The 19466-nt window shown below is 42.2% G+C and overlaps 1 protein-coding gene across 1 annotated transcript in view; it reads right to left on the bottom strand.

Annotated features, from left to right (window-relative positions):
* Positions 1-6742: 6742 nt before the first annotated feature.
* tcf25 (TCF25 ribosome quality control complex subunit) overlaps positions 6743-19466 on the bottom strand; it is a gene marked incomplete at its 3' end in the record, with an annotated part of 93238 nt that continues 80514 nt past the window's right edge. The window contains exons 16-18 of the mRNA XM_084308656.1: positions 15883-15962; positions 15505-15580; positions 6743-6910 (exon numbers count right to left, since the gene is read on the bottom strand). Of these exons, the coding sequence (XP_084164782.1) occupies positions 6743-6910; positions 15505-15580; positions 15883-15962 (324 nt within the window). The remainder of the gene's footprint in view (positions 6911-15504; positions 15581-15882; positions 15963-19466) is intronic.

Here is a 19466-nt window from a genome sequence, read left to right on the forward strand (position 1 = left end):
TTTTCATCACAGACCTAAAATCTAGTTTTGCTTATATGCTTATATATTTCACATTAGACACGTTTGTAGAATGTGTGACTTGTTCCTGGCTCTGCGGCTCTGCAGCAGACATACTCACTATTGGAGCTCTGGGGCTCTGCAGCAGACATACTATTGGTTTCAACGAAGGGAGGGGTTACATCATGTGCACGCCGGCATGCGTCAGCTGCGTTTGACTATTTCGCGCGTGCAGCTTTGGAGGTTATGCTTAGTTATGCCAGCCAAGAGGAAGAGGACGGTCATTCGGCAGATGGACTGAAGATGAAAGTTGTTGCATGTTAGACAGTTCAGTCAGGCTAGCCATGTCGGCTTATCTAAAGGCAGGGACAGCTAGTTAGCTTTAGCTACGTTATAATATCGAGTGCTAACGTGTGGTTCAGTCGGGATAGCCATGATGATGTCGGCTAGTAGCTAGCTTAGCTAAAGGCTAACTAGCGTTAGCTAACCTAGAGAGAGCGCGTGCAGCATTGTTATGCCAAGATGAAGAGGACGGTCATTCGGCAGATGAACTTCGTCAACTCCACGCGGTTGTCTCCATCCTCTTGGACGTTTGGTGAGTTTTTAATGCACTCTATTCTATTCCCGCCGTGGATATATCTCTCTCTCTCTCTCGGAAGCCAAACGGGCCGGCTAGCTGTTGTAGCTAATGTTATATTGAGCGAAAGCGGGCCGGCTAGCTAACGTTATATTGAGCCAAATGGGCCGGCTAGCTGTTGTAGTAGCTAACGGTGTGTGGCCTGGTGTCAGTACCTGGCTACTCTATTTGCAGTTAGCCTATTTAGCTGATGTCGGCCATTGGCTCCTTGCTACTTTGTTTTCTCTGGTATAGACCCTCTTCTCTTTGGATTTAAGTGTTGATCTTTGTCCTTTTGGATCTATGTATATTCATGTTGCCTTTGTGAAGTTATCTTTTCCTTCTGTTTTGTTCTTCCATTAAAAGTTGAATATCCTTTAGGGGCTCATCTTTTCTTATCTCTCTCATACATGCTCTCTCTCTAACACACACACACACACAGACATGCTCTCTCTCTAACACACAAACACACATGCTCTCTCTCTCTCTCTCTCTTTCTAACACACACAGACATGCTCTATATCTCTCTCTAACCAGTGTTGGGACTAACGCGTTACAGTAACGAAGTTACTTTTTGCCATAACTAGTACTCTAACGCATTACTTTTTAAATTCAGTAACGCTGTTACCGTTACTAAATGGTTTGTTAGTTCGTTACTGCGTTCTTTTTATCTAGATTCATAGCGAGCGTCCTCCTGACTCCGTTTGATTTCGCCTGCGTTTTGTTTTGTTTACTATAGAGAGCGTCTATTTCTTTCCGTAGCCGCATTTCTGGTTTCCGCATTTCTGATTGGTCACTGACTGACGTTCTCTGACGTTCTCTGACCAGAGAGCGTCAGTCAGTGGCCACTGGCCAATCAGAAATGCGGAAACCAGAAATGCGGCTACGGAAAGAAATAGACGCTCTCTATAGTAAACAAAACAAAACGGAGTCAGGAGGACGCTCGCTATGAATCTACATAAAAAGAATGCAGTAACGAACTAACAAACCATTTAGCAACTACTTGGAGAGATAATTAATATACAACATGGAAACGAGATAAAGAACATGTTTGAGGGGCTGCTGGAGTCAGCTGGACTAACGTTACATCTCGACCACCGGTACCGCAGACTTTGGTGAGTGCAATGTGTTCACTGAAACTCAAGTTGATCAACGGATTTTGACTGTACGAAATCTGCCAGGGAATCTCATAATACTAATCAAACAATATAAATATAGTCCTTTCATGCACAATTGATATCCTAACTATTTCTAACGTTGCAATGCTTTGATTGATATCTTAAACAACGTTGCAAGATGGTTATAATGAAACACTCCAGCGACATCAAGGCTGTTCCTTCAACCGGCGCACTTCTTATTATATCGACTCGGGACAACATTTGTTTGTGTCAGATTTGTGTTTGTATCTAGACCACATTGCTTAGCAGAGTTCAGTGATGTGAATGGAAACTGTCAAGTTGATCAACCGATTTTGAGTATCTGGGGCATGGGACTCGGGAGCAATCCTTTTTTTTTTTTTTAAATAACTAAATAGTTACTTTTCACAGTAACTCATTACTTTTGGGTGTAAGTAACTAGTAAAGTAACGAAGTTACTTTAAAATGAAGTAACTAGTAAAGTAACTGAGTTACTATTTTTCAGTAACTAGCACAACACTGTCTAACACACAAAATGACATGCTCTCTATATTTCTCTCTCTTTCTAACACACATATACATGCTCTCTCTCTAACACACACACACAAACAGACATGCTCTCTCTATCTCTCTCTTTCTAACACACACAGACATGCTCCATCTATCTCTCTCTCTTCAATTCAAATGGGCTTTATTTCACATTCTTGTATTTCTCCCAGTAGGTATGGGAGTTTTGAGTTATTGTCGATGTTTTCAAAGTCTCTTTGGGTGTTTGCAATTTGTGGGAAGTATGTCTTGGTATAGTGGGCAGGTTGTTAAGAAGTGGAGCTCGGTTTCCACCTCATCTTGTGTGCAGTGGGTCCGTCTTCGCTTGGGAGCCAGGTCTGCCTATGGCGGCCTTTCTCGATGGCTAGGCTGTGCTCGCTGAGTCTGTACCTAGTCAAGGATCTTCTTAGTATTGGGTCAGTCACAGTGCTCAGGTATTCTGCCATTGTGTACTCTCTGTTTAGGGCCAAATAGCATTTCAATTTGCTCTGGTTTTGGGTTGTTTCTTTCCAATGTGTCTCTCTCTCTTTGGCCTTGCTCTGGTGGAGGGTCAGGGGCATTGCCGGGTCTGTGCAGCGATAACACTGTATATTGACTGTACAACGGGAGCTCTCTCTCGCTCTCTCTCTTGCTATATGTTGACTGTATCATGCCTAGCCTCGGGCAGCGCTATTATTTAAGAATATGTTGACTGTATAAAAAAAAATATATATATATATATTTGTTTACCTTTTAGGGGGGGGGGCTCGCGTTTATATCTCGCACAGGACTCGCATTTCTCCCAGGCGGCCCTGCCTGCAGGACTTATATAACGGGAGGTGCAAATCCAGAGCCTGCAGAATAATGAAAGACCCCCACCACCCCAACAACAGCCTGTTCAAGCTGCTGCGGTCAGGCAAGCGCCTACGCATACACGCAACAAGAACAGAGACTACGGCTCAGCTTCTTCCCCCAGGCCATCAGAACATTGAACTCTCCACACACAGGTACACATGAGCACACACATACATGCACTAGGGCTGACCCCTATTAGTCGACTAATCGGTCGAAAGGAGCCGTAGTAAAAAAAAAAAAAAAAAAAAATCATTCTTTCCAAAAGAAAAGAGGCCTAGAAGCGTGGCTAACGCTAATGGCACGCATACCAGAGGCTAACTGCCTACAAAAACAGGCACAGAGGCACTGAAAGAGGATTTCACCCATCTAATGAACACACTAGACTAGACAAATATCAAGATGTATCCAGTGGACCAATTGCATGCTTTTGCAGAGGACAAGAAGCCTTCAGTCGACTCCTTCAGACATTAAGCACCCCCCACAGCCCAAATGGAATGATAACAAATAAAAAAATTCAAATAAAAAATGTTTTAATAAAAGAATGATACTTTTTTTTGTCAACCAATTAATGACAAATTTTGGCCAATCATAGTCGACCATCCAAATCCTTAGTCGGGGACAGCCCTAACACACACACATGCTGCATTCGCTCACACACGGTCACTTTCAACAAAATGGAAAGGACACTTTAAAGGAACAAGGAAAATAAAGGTCACTTTAAGGAAATAACTGATGTGGTTCTTGTATAGTATAGTTTAGATATAGCAAGTATAGCATAAGGATATAGAGTAAAAACTGTATATTGTATAGTAGTGTACATAGGACACAGTGCCTTAAATCCGTAGTATTAGGACTTTAGCATGTCTAGGAGGTGGTGTAAAAGGAGACGATTTGCCACGCCATCTATGGACCTCGCTGAACCGTCTACGCACTGGAGTCAGGCGCTTCAAGTCTTCCATGAAGAAGTGGGGCCTCACGGACAGTGCGGCATGCGAGTGTGGCGAGCCTGAACAGACTGCCGAGCATATAATCACCGGCTGCCCCCTCTACAGCCCGCCCTCAGAAGCTGGTATTTTCGACGTAGGACGAGAGACGAGGGCGTGGCTGCAGGACACCGAGTTGGCCATCTGATGATACACGAAAGAAGAAGAAGCATGTCTATTTTATGTATATTTTATTATTTAGTATTATTGCACAATCAAAGCGGGCATGGCCACCCGCATTTCACTGTATGCCCTGGTATGTATGTGACAAATAAACCTCTTGAATCTTGAATATAAATATCTTGGAATCTGGATTGATCTTAGATTGATGACAAATTCACATTTAAACATCACATCGGGAATCTTGCATCAAACTATTGTTTTTTTTGTACAGAAATAAAGCCTGTTTCCCATTGACATGTAGGAAAAGGATTGTTGAATCAACCTTCATGGCAGTTCTGGACTATGGGGATGTAACATACAGACATGCTGCAGCCTCCACACGCAAGCCTCTGTTTCACTCAGCACTGAAGTGTAGTACTGGCGACAGCTACAAAACTTTATGATAAAGTTGGTTGGTCCTCTTTATTGGACAGACAAAATAATTATTGGTATTTGTTTATTTATAAAGCCCTACTTGGTAAATTGCCACCTTATCTCTCATCTATGCTACTCTGGAACACTGGTCCACACGTAACACGCTCCAGTGATTGTCTAGTTCTTCAGGTTCCCCGAGCTACAACTAATCTTGGCAAGACTGCTTTCTGTATTAGTGCAGCAGAATCATGGAATCTATTACAATGTGACCTAGAACTCTTGCACTATGAACTGTATTCATTATTATTATTGTTAAAATTAAATATTAAAACTAATCATCATCATAGTATTGTTGGTTCGACTCCCTCCCAGTTTGTTTTGGACTTTCGCAGATAAAAAAACATAAATATTACTTATGGCTATGGGCTATGAGACCGTGTTGAGACTTGGATCAGGGTGAGGCCACAAGCTGAGTTCAAGCTCTTTAAAACCATAAAACAGTGTCACTAAGAATGAATGACCTTTTCAAAGATTTAAAATGAAAGCTTTACATGTTGTGGCAATTTTATCTAAATCAGGTAAAGGCCAAGACAAAATATTACTGAGCAAATGTTAATGACACATAATTTTTTATTGTTTTTAACTGATGCCGACATTTCAAAGGGAGACTAACCAAGTCCCTCTCACTTCCTGTAATGCCTCAAGGAAACTATAAAAGAAGGAAGGGTCATCACGTCAGAATACCAGCGCTCTATATCAAGGAAACTATAAAAGAAGGAAAGGTCATCACATCAGAATACCAGCATTCTATAACTAGGAAACTATAAAAGGAAAGGTCATCACGGCATAATACCAGCGTTCTATGCTCTGCTTGGCGTCAGACTTTGGTGTCAGTTCTATTGAAGCCTGTATTCAAATTCAAAATATACCAGCTATCTGAGGAAATATACATCAACCAATATATCAAACGTTAGCTAGACGCAAGATGGTTGGGGCAGTGGGGGGTGAGATGGGGGAGGGCGGAAGTGTGGGTTTATAGGTTTAATTTTCTGTATTATGTAAGATATACGGTACATATATTACAAGTTAGATTCAAATTTGAAGATTAGAAAGAGTTGAAGGTGTTCTGAATATCTTTAACCAAATAGATTTAATTTTATTTAAATTTTAGCCAGCGAAAAGCATGACAGCGCCTGTGCCCCACCTACTTCAGACACAAGAACCGTTCCATTTTCATCCCATTGGCCGTAGCTTTTGATGTGTCATCTTTCTTTATTAAGAGTATCTTTGGTTCAATATCATCCATTCACCAAAAGCAACATTGTTTCTACTACGGAGAGTTTAAGAGACTGACAGGTTAAGAACTATCTGGATCAGAATGAAAGCTTTCTTTATTACAATGACAATCATCAATCTGTAAAATTACTGCCATGTTAAAGGTGCTATAGATAACATTCAGCCACTAAATGTCACACTAGAGCACCAGCTCGTCATTTATCCAAGCAGGTGCATTCCTGCATTGCATTACAGGTGCATTTACATGAAACATGTAAACAACAACATTTTATAAATGATAAATTCATGAATCAATAATTTTTTTGGGGGGCAATACTTTTATTCCACACCTTTCTAAAAGCTCTATGGATGTATTATTATTATTATTATTTTTCTTTATGATTACTCTACATTAGTTGTTATCTATAGCACCTTTAAATATTGAAATTGCAATAACCAATGTTCCTTCAACATAACATTCTGAGTAGCAGGAGGCTTGACAAGAGCTAATAATGTCATTGATATTCCTTGAGTTATGGATTATGTCATTTCAGTGACCTGTGACTGAATTGGTTTTAGAAAGTGGAAATTTGTACTCCGTTTTGCCATCGAAATCCATCTCATCGTGAACAACTGCGTTCTAATGAAAGTTAATTTGTCTCCTGCTGTGGCACCTTCTCGTTACATTCCTCCTCCTCTTCCTCCCTCAGTCGCATTCGTCCCTGTACCCCGTGAAGGGTAGTCTTCGCTGGGTGGATGGGTGGGTGGCTGCTGCTCCTCCTCCTCCTCCTCCTCCTCCTCCTCCTCCTCCTCCTCCCTCAGTCCCATTCGTCCTCATCCCTGTAAGGGTTGTCTTCTCTGGGCGGCTCCTGAAACTGGATGTTAGCCAGCATGTCCCTCATGGCCACCATCAGACGGTTCACTTCCTGGTTCAGCTCCCGGCCGGCTTGAGCCACCTCCAGGTCATCGTCCAGTCTCTGTCCGCCCTGACCAGAGAATAAAACACATGCATCAATTCCTCTACTGTAGGTGTTTTGGATCAGAAAACGTAAATAAAGTACTAATCGACCACAGGAAAAAGGGTCCATAATGTACGTTATGTGTTCGTTCCCCAAGAGGGGAACTCGACATCTTATTTTCTTTTATATATACTGTAATATATTTGATATTTGATCCCCATTAGCTGGTGCCATAGCAACCAGCTAGTCTTCCTGGGGTCACAAAAAAAAAAAAAAAAACAAAAAAAAGATTGTTATTGCAAAACAAAATTATTAAAAGTCAGTACTCAACACACAATGCATAATGAAACTAACAATTAAGATGGCTAATATTACATGCAAGCACAGTTTTTTTTTTTTTTTAATAACAAAAAATACTTTACAATGTTAAATACAATTTAAGATTATTTTGTGAATCTAGTGAATCTACTGTAAATGCAGCAGAGGTTTTGAGGCAGGTTATTCCAAAGAGTTAATGTCCTGAGAATAAAAGATCTCCTTAAAGCGTAAATGGTGCATTTTATATAGCGCTTTTATCCAAATCGCTTTACAATTTTGCTGCTCACATTCACTCACACACTGATGAATATTAAAGTTTAATATTGGAATGGGAACATGACGTATTTCAGCCATCTCCTGCAAATGTATTTCCAGAATGTAACTGCATTGCATTTTCTTTCACCAGTTAGTAACTCAGAAATTACAGAATTGTTTTTAATTTAGGTACAATAAAAGGTTTAGGTATGTCAATATATATATACCATATATATACAGTGTGTATATATATATATATATATATATATATATATATATATATATATATATATATATATATATATATACTTACCATATATATATCTGTCTGTACATAACTCTTTTTACATATCTGTAGATACTATATCTGTACATATCCCTTAATATATCTATATCTGTACATATCCCTTACCTACTGTTGATATCCAGTCTAATCACCTGTACATTGTATATTACTATTGCACTGTTACATTTGCACTCTGGTTGGATGCCAAACGTCTTTTCACTCGAAGGATACAATTCACTTTTAAATGCAGTTTTTTTAAGCATCTTCTTGGCCTGCTTGCCAGCTAGAGCAAGCTAGAGCATCACACGCGAAGAAATGAGGAAAAGGAGTTGGAGTGCACGAGACAGCGGCTCGTCAGATTTTATAAACATTTTGTATCCTCTTTTTCTCCGCCTGATTTTCTATGCTTTTCTCCCCATCCCCATTTTTTTTTCGTTATGCCAATCCCCCCCTCCCCTACCTGGTCGTTGTGCGCATGTTCCCCCTACTGGTCGGTACAAGGGAACCCTGAAGTCTACCACATGCTTCCTCCGACACATGCAGAGACAGCCAGCGGCTCTCTTTTCACCTGGCAGCGAGGACTCTCATTGGTGAAGTGTAACGCGTGGGAGGTCACGTTGCCTTCACCATTTCCTGCCTTTCGCTGAGCAGGCGCCCAGACCTGTCCACAACGCCAGATTACCACCCACGACTTCCCTCCCGCTAACTCAGCCAAACGAGTTAGTATGACGATCGGCCCAAGCCGCAGGCAATGCTGACTCCGGGAGTCGAGACCGCAGCCTCTTGCATTGGTGACGAGCGCAATCTCCGCTACGCCACCCGACCGCCCTTTTGATTCAGAACAATTTGATCATGGATGAACAAAACATTAAATGCGAATGGTTGATTTGAATTTCAAGGACTTTTTAAGCACCTTGTTAAAAGATTTGCTGTTTTCAAGGAATTCCAGGCCTAGACTTTTGTCTGAAAAAAATCAAGCACTTTAAGCACTTAAATTACCTTGTGCGAACCCTGTGTATGATGACAATACATTTTGTATCTAATACATTTATTCAGAATTATAACCTAGAGAATTTGAGCCGATGGGCCGGTGACCACACCCATGTGGCTGAATAACAAAAATGTATAATCCGATTGATTCTGGTCTTTTAGAGAGAAAACACGATTCCTAGTTGGCGATTGTAATGTTAGCAAGTGCAAACCTAGTCATCAACCAGCTAAGCTAGGTAGATCATTATATTTTCAATTTGATTTAACCTTTATTAAACCATTCATGTCCTGATTAATTGAAAATGGGGGACCCAGATGTAAACAAGACGAAAGTCTTTTTCTGGTCTGCATCCTCTTAGCAGTTGTTTTGTATTGAGCCGTACTGTATTGTACCCATTCTGCAATCTGTTAATAAAGTTTTCAATCAATCAATCAATCAATCAGGCAGGTCAATTAAGAACAAATTATTACCGCCAACATGTGAATATGGCTGATTGATGAACCGATCAGTCGACCGCTAATGGATACCTGTGTCATCTAATCTTCCTTAATGTGATTGTGTCTCTTCCTCTCCATAAATACATGAGGGTAAATATGGTTGGACCTGTGCTGCATTAGGATATGATAAGATAATGGATCTTTATTAATCCCCCTGGGGACATTCAGGGGCCATAAGATGTCTATGGTACCTACCGGTAATATTTATGATAAAGTACATCCCTGTGCACTTTAGGATTCATTTGAAAATTCTTTTATTTGCTTTTAAAGCTCTTCATGACCTTGCCCCACCCTACCTCTCTGAGCTGTTGCAGGTCTATACACCCTCTCGCTCTCTCAGGTCAGCTGACCAGCTGCTCCTAGTATTGCCTAAAACTAGGCGTAAGCTCAGGGGGGACCGTGCTTTCTCCGTTGTCACCCCCAAAATGTGGAACGAGCTGCCGCTGCAGATTAGGCAGGCCTCATCACTGTCCCATTTCAAAGGCCTCCTTAAGACCCACCTTTTCTCTCTGGCTTTCGACATCATGTAGCTTGTTGATTTTATGATCTTATTGTTGTATCGTTTTGTTACTGTGTCCTTTGCTTTTTAATATTTTTAAGTACTCTGATCTATTTAAATTTGTATTGCTGCCTATGTTTACTTTTTTTTTTGTACTCTTGTTCTTTTGTCTATTTTTAGTGCTGCTTATAGTTTTTTCTTTTTTATATCCTCCCTCTGTACAGCACTTTGTGCCCCTGCGGCTGTTAAAGCGCTTTATAAATAAAGTTGGATTGGATAACTGTAGCGTTAACTAAACCCACAACGTGATTTCTCTGTGGCTGTACTGGAAACCAATGTATCTGGATAGGGAGATCAAACGTTCTGCCGTAATGTAAACAAATGTGAGCTCCGCCCCCAAATGATATTCGGCTCCTTACATTTTCAGGCCACTTCCCTCACAAAAAGGTAAAGTCCCAGATGATACTTTCAATTGATAGAATGCCACACAATGGCATTCATCGGTTGGTGATTTGCTGGAGAAATGCCTGTCAAAATGGTGTCGGCGTTTTTCTTTCAAATGGCTACTCTCCTTAACACAATGCCCGCCAGCAGCAGGGGGCGCTGATCCCCCTTCAGCGCCAGGTCTTTATTCAATGGATCTAGTTTTAGAATGCCAAACTTGCGAGTCCTAAAACTGTATTTTATATTATAGTTATGGATCTAATAACGCCGTCGACTGTCAGTGAGTTGCTTCTGGTCAACATGCAAAAAACAGATTGTTTTTTCATCTGTACATTTCCGTTTTATACCGTTTTGAATAGGAGTATGGTTTGGGTGATTCTGAGTAATTCCAGGAAAAGATGAGAAAAGGACATTTTAGTGTAATCCAGTTATCACGTTGTAATTTTTCGGCTGATTATCGAATCATCCTGAAATCAACGCTAGATTATCATTATTATGTCTCCTTGTGCATACATGAAATGGCCCTCGTAGCTTTGATCGCGGGAGAAAGAAATATCAGATCAACGCAAGATTTTATATAGTGTTCTTACCTTGTCTCTAATGTAATGCAAAAAAAAGAATCCAATTATCTGATCGCCATTCCAGTTATCCACAGCGATCCTGTCCCCGACATTACCGAGCGTTACACATGAACGGGCGGGCGGGGTTAGTGTTCCATGCCATCGTTGTAGGCCCCTGCCTCGCCCGAGTATTTAAACCCCGCCCCCACGGCTCAGAAAACACACCAGACCGTTTCCAATAGAGTGCAATAGCTCCGCAAGGCAGTAGAGGGCGGTGTTGGCCGTCTGCAAGCCCAGACACATTCACCAGGGTCTGCAGCCATGAATTATGAATAGATATAGCGAATAAAAGAAATAACGCTCATAAAAACGAGTTAACTAGTTTTTGGCGATTAATGTATTAAATAGGAGCCAACAACAAGGTTTTTGCATCTAAATGTTGCCCCAAGTCTCGACTACAACCGTGTGAAATCGGATTATCCTTTCCATTTGGGACTTTTGAGTTAACCAAAGGGCGATGGGTGCACCGTCATCAATCTATTAGGAATTCAATACGACCCGAGTCAAGGCACGAGCATTCTCTCTATTTACAATCATCTGCTATTTACAATCATCTCACGCTGCTATTTACAATCATCTCACGCTGCTATTTACAATCATCTGCTATTTACAATCATCTCACGCTGCTATTTACAATCATCTGCTATTTACAATCATCTCACGCTGCTATTTACAATAATCTCACGGTTATTTACAATCATCTGCTATTTACAATCATCTCACGCTGCTATTTACAATCATCTCACGCTGCTATTTACAATCATCTGCTATTTACAATCATCTCACGCTGCTATTTACAATAATCTCACGGTTATTTACAATCATCTGCTATTTACAATCATCTCACGCTGCTATTTACAATCATCTCACGCAATTTACAATCATCTGCTATTTACAATCCTCTCACGCTGCTCTTTACAATCATCTGCTATTTACAATCATCTCACGCTGCTATTTACAATCAGTTGATGTGGGAGGGACATGGATCCTTTCTTGGACATGGATCCTATCTTGGTAAATGGCACATTTATATGTTAAATGGTGCCTTTATATAATGCTTTTATCAAATGTTGGGATAAAACTTTACAATTTTTCACTCGCACATTCACACACGGATGGCGGCGGCGACCATGCAAGGTGCCAACCTGCACATCGGGAGCAATTAGGGGTTAAGTGTCTTGCTCAAGGACACTTCGACACGCTGCCCGGGAGGAGCGGGAATCGAACCGGGAACCTTCTGACTACAAGATGACTGCTCTACCTCCTGAGCCACTGTCTTGGAAATAGAACCCATCTTGGACATGGATCCCATCTTGGACATGGATCCTATCTTGGACATGGATCCTATCTTGGACATGGATCCTATCTTGGACATGGATCCTATCTTGGACCACTCCAGGAAGGTATGGCACATAACAAGGACTCTTCCTATATGCAGATATGTGTGTCTGTATGGAATAATCCTGAGACATAATGTGGGAAAGTAGTCTTTGGATAAATTGGTGAGATGCTTTGGGAGATGTTCTTGAGGATGAATTATATCTTTCATTCTTCAAATATATCTATCTTTATATTTTTTTTATTGCCTAATTTTGTTATTAAATATAGGCAATCCATATTATATATATAACCCATATTATAACCGATAGGCCATACAGACCCTCATCTGCACCTTTGTATTGTAGGGCAAAACTACTTGAGCTGTGAAATAGATAGGAAGACATATTGTGTGAAAGAATGGGAGGACCATACCAAAAGCTAGAGGAAGAGGTATCCTGTTTACAGTTCCCTACATGCCCGTCACATGACACCAGATGGGGCCAAGCCTGGAGAAGATGTGCAGGTGTAGAGTGGCACAGGGCTGCCTTCTTCACTGTGGGACCATCCTGTCATACAGCCACTGTGGGACCATCCTGTCATACAGCCACTGTGAGACCATCCTGTCTCTGTCCTGTCATACAGCCACTGTGAGACCATCCTGTCTCTGTCCTGTCATACAGCCACTGTGAGACCATCCTGTCTCTGTCCTGTCATACAGTCACTGTGGGACCATCCTGTCATACAGCCACTGTGAGACCATCCTGTCTCTGTGCTGTCATACAGCCACTGTGGGACCATCCTGTCATACAGCCACTGTGGGACCATCCTGTCTCTGTCCTGTCATACAGCCACTGTGAGACCATCCTGTCTCTGTCCTGTCATACAGCCACTGTGAGACCATCCTGTCTCTGTCCTGTCATACAGTCACTGTGGGACCATCCTGTCATACAGCCACTGTGAGACCATCCTGTCTCTGTGCTGTCATACAGCCACTGTGGGACCATCCTGTCATACAGCCACTGTGACACCATCCTGTCTCTGTCCTGTCATACAGCCACTGTGGGACCATCCTGTCTCTGTGCTGTCATACAGCCACTGTGGGACCATCCTGTCATACAGCCACTGTGAGACCATCCTGTCTCTGTGCTGTCATACAGCCACTGTGGGACCATCCTGTCTCTGTCCTGTCATACAGCCACTGTGAGACCGTCCTGTCTCTGTCCTGTCATACAGCCACTGTGGGACCATCCTGTCTCTGTCCTGTCATACAGCCACTGTGGGACCATCCTGTCTCTGTCCTGTCATACAGCCACTGTGAGACCATCCTGTCTCTGTCCTGTCATACAGCCACTGTGGGACCATCCTGTCTCTGTCCTGTCATACAGCCACTGTGGGACCATCCTGTCATACAGCCACTGTGAGACCGTCCTGTCTCTGTCCTGTCATACAGCCACTGTGGGACCATCCTGTCTCTGTCCTGTCATACAGCCACTGTGAGACCATCCTGTCTCTGTCCTGTCATACAGCCACTGTGGGACCATCTTGTCATACAGCCACTGTGAGACCGTCCTGTCTCTGTCCTGTCATACAGCCACTGTGGGACCATCCTGTCTCTGTCCTGTCATACAGCCACTGTGAGACCATCCTGTCTCTGTCCTGTCATACAGCCACTGTGGGACCATCCTGTCATACAGCCACTGTGGGACCATCCTGTCTCTGTCCTGTCATACAGCCACTGTGGGACCGCCCTGTCTCTGTCGCGTCATACAGCCACTGTGAGACCGTCCTGTAATTGTTATATTCAGAGTTCATTTTATTTTTCTCATATTTTTATATTCAGATTTTATTATATTGTTTACACTGTTTATTTCTTCTCATATTTTTATATTCAGGTAACATTTTATTGCCTATATTTATGTCTTTCTACTAGGGATGTCCGATATTGGCATTAAAATGTGATATCGGAAAATATCTGTATCGGTTTTCAAAAAAAAAAATTATAATAATAATGCTTTTAGTTTTTTAGTGCCCAGGTGTGTTTGTCCCCATCTGGTTTTCCTATATATTTATCTCTGGTACACAGAAACCCACACAGGGGGGGACGAGGGGGGGGTGCACTAATGAAGCAGACACAGCAAACATAAAATTGTTGCCGAGGACAATATAGACCAGGGGTAGGCAACCCTAGGCACGCGTGACTGCATAGGCACGCAGGGGCATTTTCATTGGCACATTTAATGGGGCAGCATTAAAAAAATAAAAAATAACAATACTAATATTATAATATATTTTTTTTCTTTTTGCTTTGAAATATTATAGTGAAATATTTTGCACTGTTGTCGCATTTATCTTGTTGAAATCCTCCCACAGGTTCTTTTTTTTTAAAGTCGAGTATATCAAGGAGGCTTTTCTCTGTAGCTCAGATGTTTTGTTTGAAGGCTTGCCAAACAAAGAAACAATCAAATCAAGGATAAAAGATATCCCCATGTCAGCTTGAAGTGTCAAGCGACGCATCAACGAAATGTCAGAAAATATCAGAGAACAGCAAACAGCTGGATTAAAAGATGCTCCGGTGTGCAGCTTAAAGTGACCAACTACAGCCCCCAGATAACGGAGCTCAGTAAAGCAAAACTGTTTGTTTGCATTGCACCCCCGCCCCAACTCAGATTTAGGGTTGAAACAACCATCATAATAATATTGTTAATAATAACAATAACAATAATGATGTAATAATGTAAAAATTATCATTAAAAATACCTGATTATGAGAAATGTTTTTTTACGATGCATGGAATATTGTTGAGGCACACTAGTTGCAACTATATTTCAAACAGGCACTTCATGTCAAAAAGGTAAGGACCCCTGATATAGACTATGGATGAGCTCAGCCGCTCTTTATGGACTACAACCGTTCAATTAATGTGCACAAAAGGATGACGCAGAGGAAAATTCCATTGCTTTTATTTATACTAGACTCTGAACTGTATATCATTCTGTCCTGAGATGTATCACCGGTGACCGTTATGGTACCCATCACTGTATCAAGGAGACAATTTGACAGTTATTGAGAGTTAATGAGTTTGAATATCTCCTCCCGTGACGTCATCAGAGGACACTGATAACCCTTCAACCTTGTGTCTGGCCTTACCGCTACTGACCCTTCAACCTTGTGTCTGGCCTTACCGCTACTGACCTTCAACCTTGTGTCTGGCCTTACCGCTACTGACCCTTCAACCTTGTGTCTGGCCCTACCGCTACTGACCTTCAACCTTGTGTCTGGCCTTACCGCTACTGACCTTTGACTGTGCTCTTCCACATCACGTTTCAGGTTCTATTCCACACATCAAACCTAGAGCCTCACGGCCCTCAGAGTAAAAACTCCTCCCACTCACCTGAAGGTTGAAGTTTGGCAACAGAGAACGGAAGAACAGCGATAAAGTGCTCTCATTGGAGGCTCCGACACTTGGCCTGTTGACCCAACACACACACACACACACACACACACACACACACACACACACACACACACACACACACACACACACACACACACACACACACACACACACACACACACACACACACACACACACACACACACACACACACACACACACACACACACACAGTAAGACAGATGTAGGTGTCACATGGCAAAAACAGTAATATTGTTGAGTATAAACTAAATAAATAAATCTATCATTTTCCGAGCACATGCTGTTTTCATACAGTACATTGTTATGCGTCCAGATCTGCAGGTTATTCTTTACCTTTCAGGTCGAACATAAGAGGTCACAGAGTCCAGCGGTGGAAGAGGGTCAAAGCCCATCACTGGCTGAGTGGTCACCTCCTGAGAGGAAACACAAATCACAAGCTAATCATCACCTCCTGAGAGGAAACACACATCAACAAGCTAATCATCACCTCCTGAGAACAAACATCAACAAGCTAATCATCACCTCCTGAGAGGAAACACACATCACAAGCTAATCATCACCTCCTGAGAGGAAACACACATCACAAGCTAATCATCACCTCCTGAGAGGAAACACACATCACAAGCTAATCATCACCTCCTGAGAGGAAACACAAATCACAAGCTAATCATCACCTCCTGAGAGGAAACTCACATCACAAGCTAATCATCACCTCCTGAGAGGAAACACACACCACAAGCTAATCATCACCTCCTGAGAGGAAACGCACATCACAAGCTAATCATCACCTCCTGAGAGGAAACACAAATCACAAGCTAAGCATCACCTCCTGAGAGGAAACACACATCACAAGCTAATCATCACCTCCTGAGAGGAAACACACATCACAAGCTAAGCATCACCTCCTGAGAGGAAACACACATCACAAGCTAATCATCACCTCCTGAGAACAAACATCAACAAGCTAATCATCACCTCCTGAGAACAAACATCAACAAGCTAATCATCACCTCCTGAGAACAAACATCAACAAGCTAATCATCACCTCCTGAGAACAAACATCAACAAGCTAATCATCACCTCCTGAGAACAAACATCAACAAGCTAATCATCACCTCCTGAGAACAAACAACAAGCTAATCATCACCTCCTGAGAACAAACAACAACAAGCTAATCATCACCTCCTGAGAACAAACATCAACAAGCTAATCATCACCTCCTGAGAACACAAATCACAAGCTAATCATCACCTCCTGAGAGGAAACACACATCACAAGCTAATCATCCTGAGAGGAAACGCACATCACAAGCTAATCATCACCTCCTGAGAGGAAACACAAATCACAAGCTAAGCATCACCTCCTGAGAGGAAACACACATCACAAGCTAATCATCACCTCCTGAGAGGAAACACACATCACAAGCTAAGCATCACCTCCTGAGAGGAAACACACATCACAAGCTAATCATCACCTCCTGAGAACAAACATCAACAAGCTAATCATCACCTCCTGAGAACAAACATCAACAAGCTAATCATCACCTCCTGAGAACAAACATCAACAAGCTAATCATCACCTCCTGAGAACAAACATCAACAAGCTAATCATCACCTCCTGAGAACAAACATCAACAAGCTAATCATCACCTCCTGAGAACAAACAACAAGCTAATCATCACCTCCTGAGAACAAACAACAACAAGCTAATCATCACCTCCTGAGAACAAACATCAACAAGCTAATCATCACCTCCTGAGAACACAAATCACAAGCTAATCATCACCTCCTGAGAGGAAACACACATCACAAGCTAATCATCCTGAGAGGAAACACACATCAACAAGCTAATCATCACCTCCTGAGAGGAAACACACATCACAAGCTAATCATCACCTCCTGAGAGGAAACACCCATCATAGGGCTGGGCGATATAACGATAAATATCGCGATATATTTTAATAATCTATATCGAAAATCGAAATTTAAAAAAAAATCGTTTTTTTTTTTACCTGCAACAGGGCAGTTTTAAAACCAGAGACAGTGGACAGACTTGTCTTTCTTGCCTGCAACTTAAAGTAATGGCTTTGCTTGTCCAAATGACAATACTGACCAAATTGTGTCTGTTGCTAGCAGCTTAACTTGTGTGGGCCGGTTCTGTGCTTTTCGAGCTAACGTAACATTATTTCTCTGATTTCTTTATAACATTATAACTCTGATTTCTTGGCAGAAATTATGCCTAAATATGACTGCGTCTTAATCCTGGGTGACATGAACATACACGTGTGCTGTCCTTCTAAGCCGTTGGATAGAGACTTTTTAAATCTTATTGACTCATTCGATCTTGTGCAGTCTGTGTCTGGTCCCACACAAGAACACGGGCACACACTTGATCTTGTCCTATCATATGGTCTACCCGTTTCTAATATTGAAGTCTGTGATGCTTTTTTCTCTGACCACATGCCTGTTTTATTTGATGTAGCTCTCCCATGCTGTATTGACAAACCATCTGCACCGGCCCGCCGATGCCGTATGTTTAACCCTTCCACTGCTGTACTTTTCTCATCCGCTTTTACTAGCGCTACTGTAACTAGCTCAGCTATCCCCGTGTGTGTTAACACAGAGGAATTAACCAGGTTTGACTCCACCTGTCTGGAGATCCTTGATACCATCGCTCCATTAAAAACCAGGCGCTCCAAACCTAAACCTGAGCCCTGGTTGAACGACAGCACTCGTGAAGCCAGACGAGAGTGCAGGAGGGCTGAACGACAGTGGAAAAAGGACAAGCTGCAGGTGTCTTTCGACATTCTGAGGGACAGCTGGTGTAGATATCAGCAAACTGTTAAGGCTGAAAAAACAAAGCATTTTTCTGATATCATTTTAAACAACTGCCACAAGCCTTGTGTTCTTTTTAAAACGATTAATCATATTCTTGATGTCCCCCAGCCTGTTTGTCTTGAAGCTTCCACTGAAACATGTGAGCTTTTTATTCAGTTTTTTATTGACAAAGTTGCCAACATTAGAGCTAGCACGTCCACCCCTACATGTGACCATTCTACTACTACTGTCACCTGCCCTGCCACCTTTAGCCAGTTTGAGCCTGTGTCCCTTGCTCAGCTAGAGGAAATTATTACCCATATGAAGCCCTCAGGCTCCCCCCTAGACGTCCTCCCCCCATACCTTATCAAAGAGGTCAGCAGGGTCATAGGACCAAATGTCCTAACAATTATGAACAACAGCCTTGCAGGTGATATACCTGTACATTTTAAACATGCTGTGGTGCAACCGCTTATTAAAAAGCCTAGCCTGGACGCCTCTGTCCTCTCTAATTTCAGGCCTATCTCCAAGCTCCCGTTTTTATCCAAAATTCTGGAAAAAATTGTACTTTTACAATTAATGTCTTTCCTTGACACACCTGGCATTCTGGAGGTCTTCCAATCTGGTTTTAGAGCACTGCACAGTACAGAGACTGCACTTTTAAGAGTTTTAATGATATCCTTCTCGCCACTGACTCTGGTGACTCCCTTATCCTCGTACTTTTAGATCTCACTGCTGCCTTCGACACAGTGGATCACAGTATTCTGCTCTCCCGTTTGGAGCACTGGGTTGGCATTAAAGGCCAAGCCCTGGAGTTTTTTAGATCATATTTGTTTTTAGAAGTTTTTGTGTTAGCCTGGGCGACGCTGTATCCTCCACAGCACCTCTCCCCTGCAGGGTTCCCTAAGGCTCAATTCTCGGGCCAATTCTATTTGTGTTGTACCTGCTCCCCTTAGGGCCTATACTTCGAAAGCATGGCGTCTCCTTTCACTGCTACGTAGATGACAGCCAGATTTACATGCCATTAAAAAGAAACACGATCAACCCGGTAAAACCACTATTAGCATGCCTTGACGATGTTAAGGCATGGCTGGCATCAAA

The sequence above is a fragment of the Notolepis coatsorum genome (genome assembly GCF_963971535.1).
Source record: "Notolepis coatsorum genome assembly, chromosome: 2".
NCBI lineage: Eukaryota > Metazoa > Chordata > Actinopteri > Aulopiformes > Paralepididae > Notolepis > Notolepis coatsorum.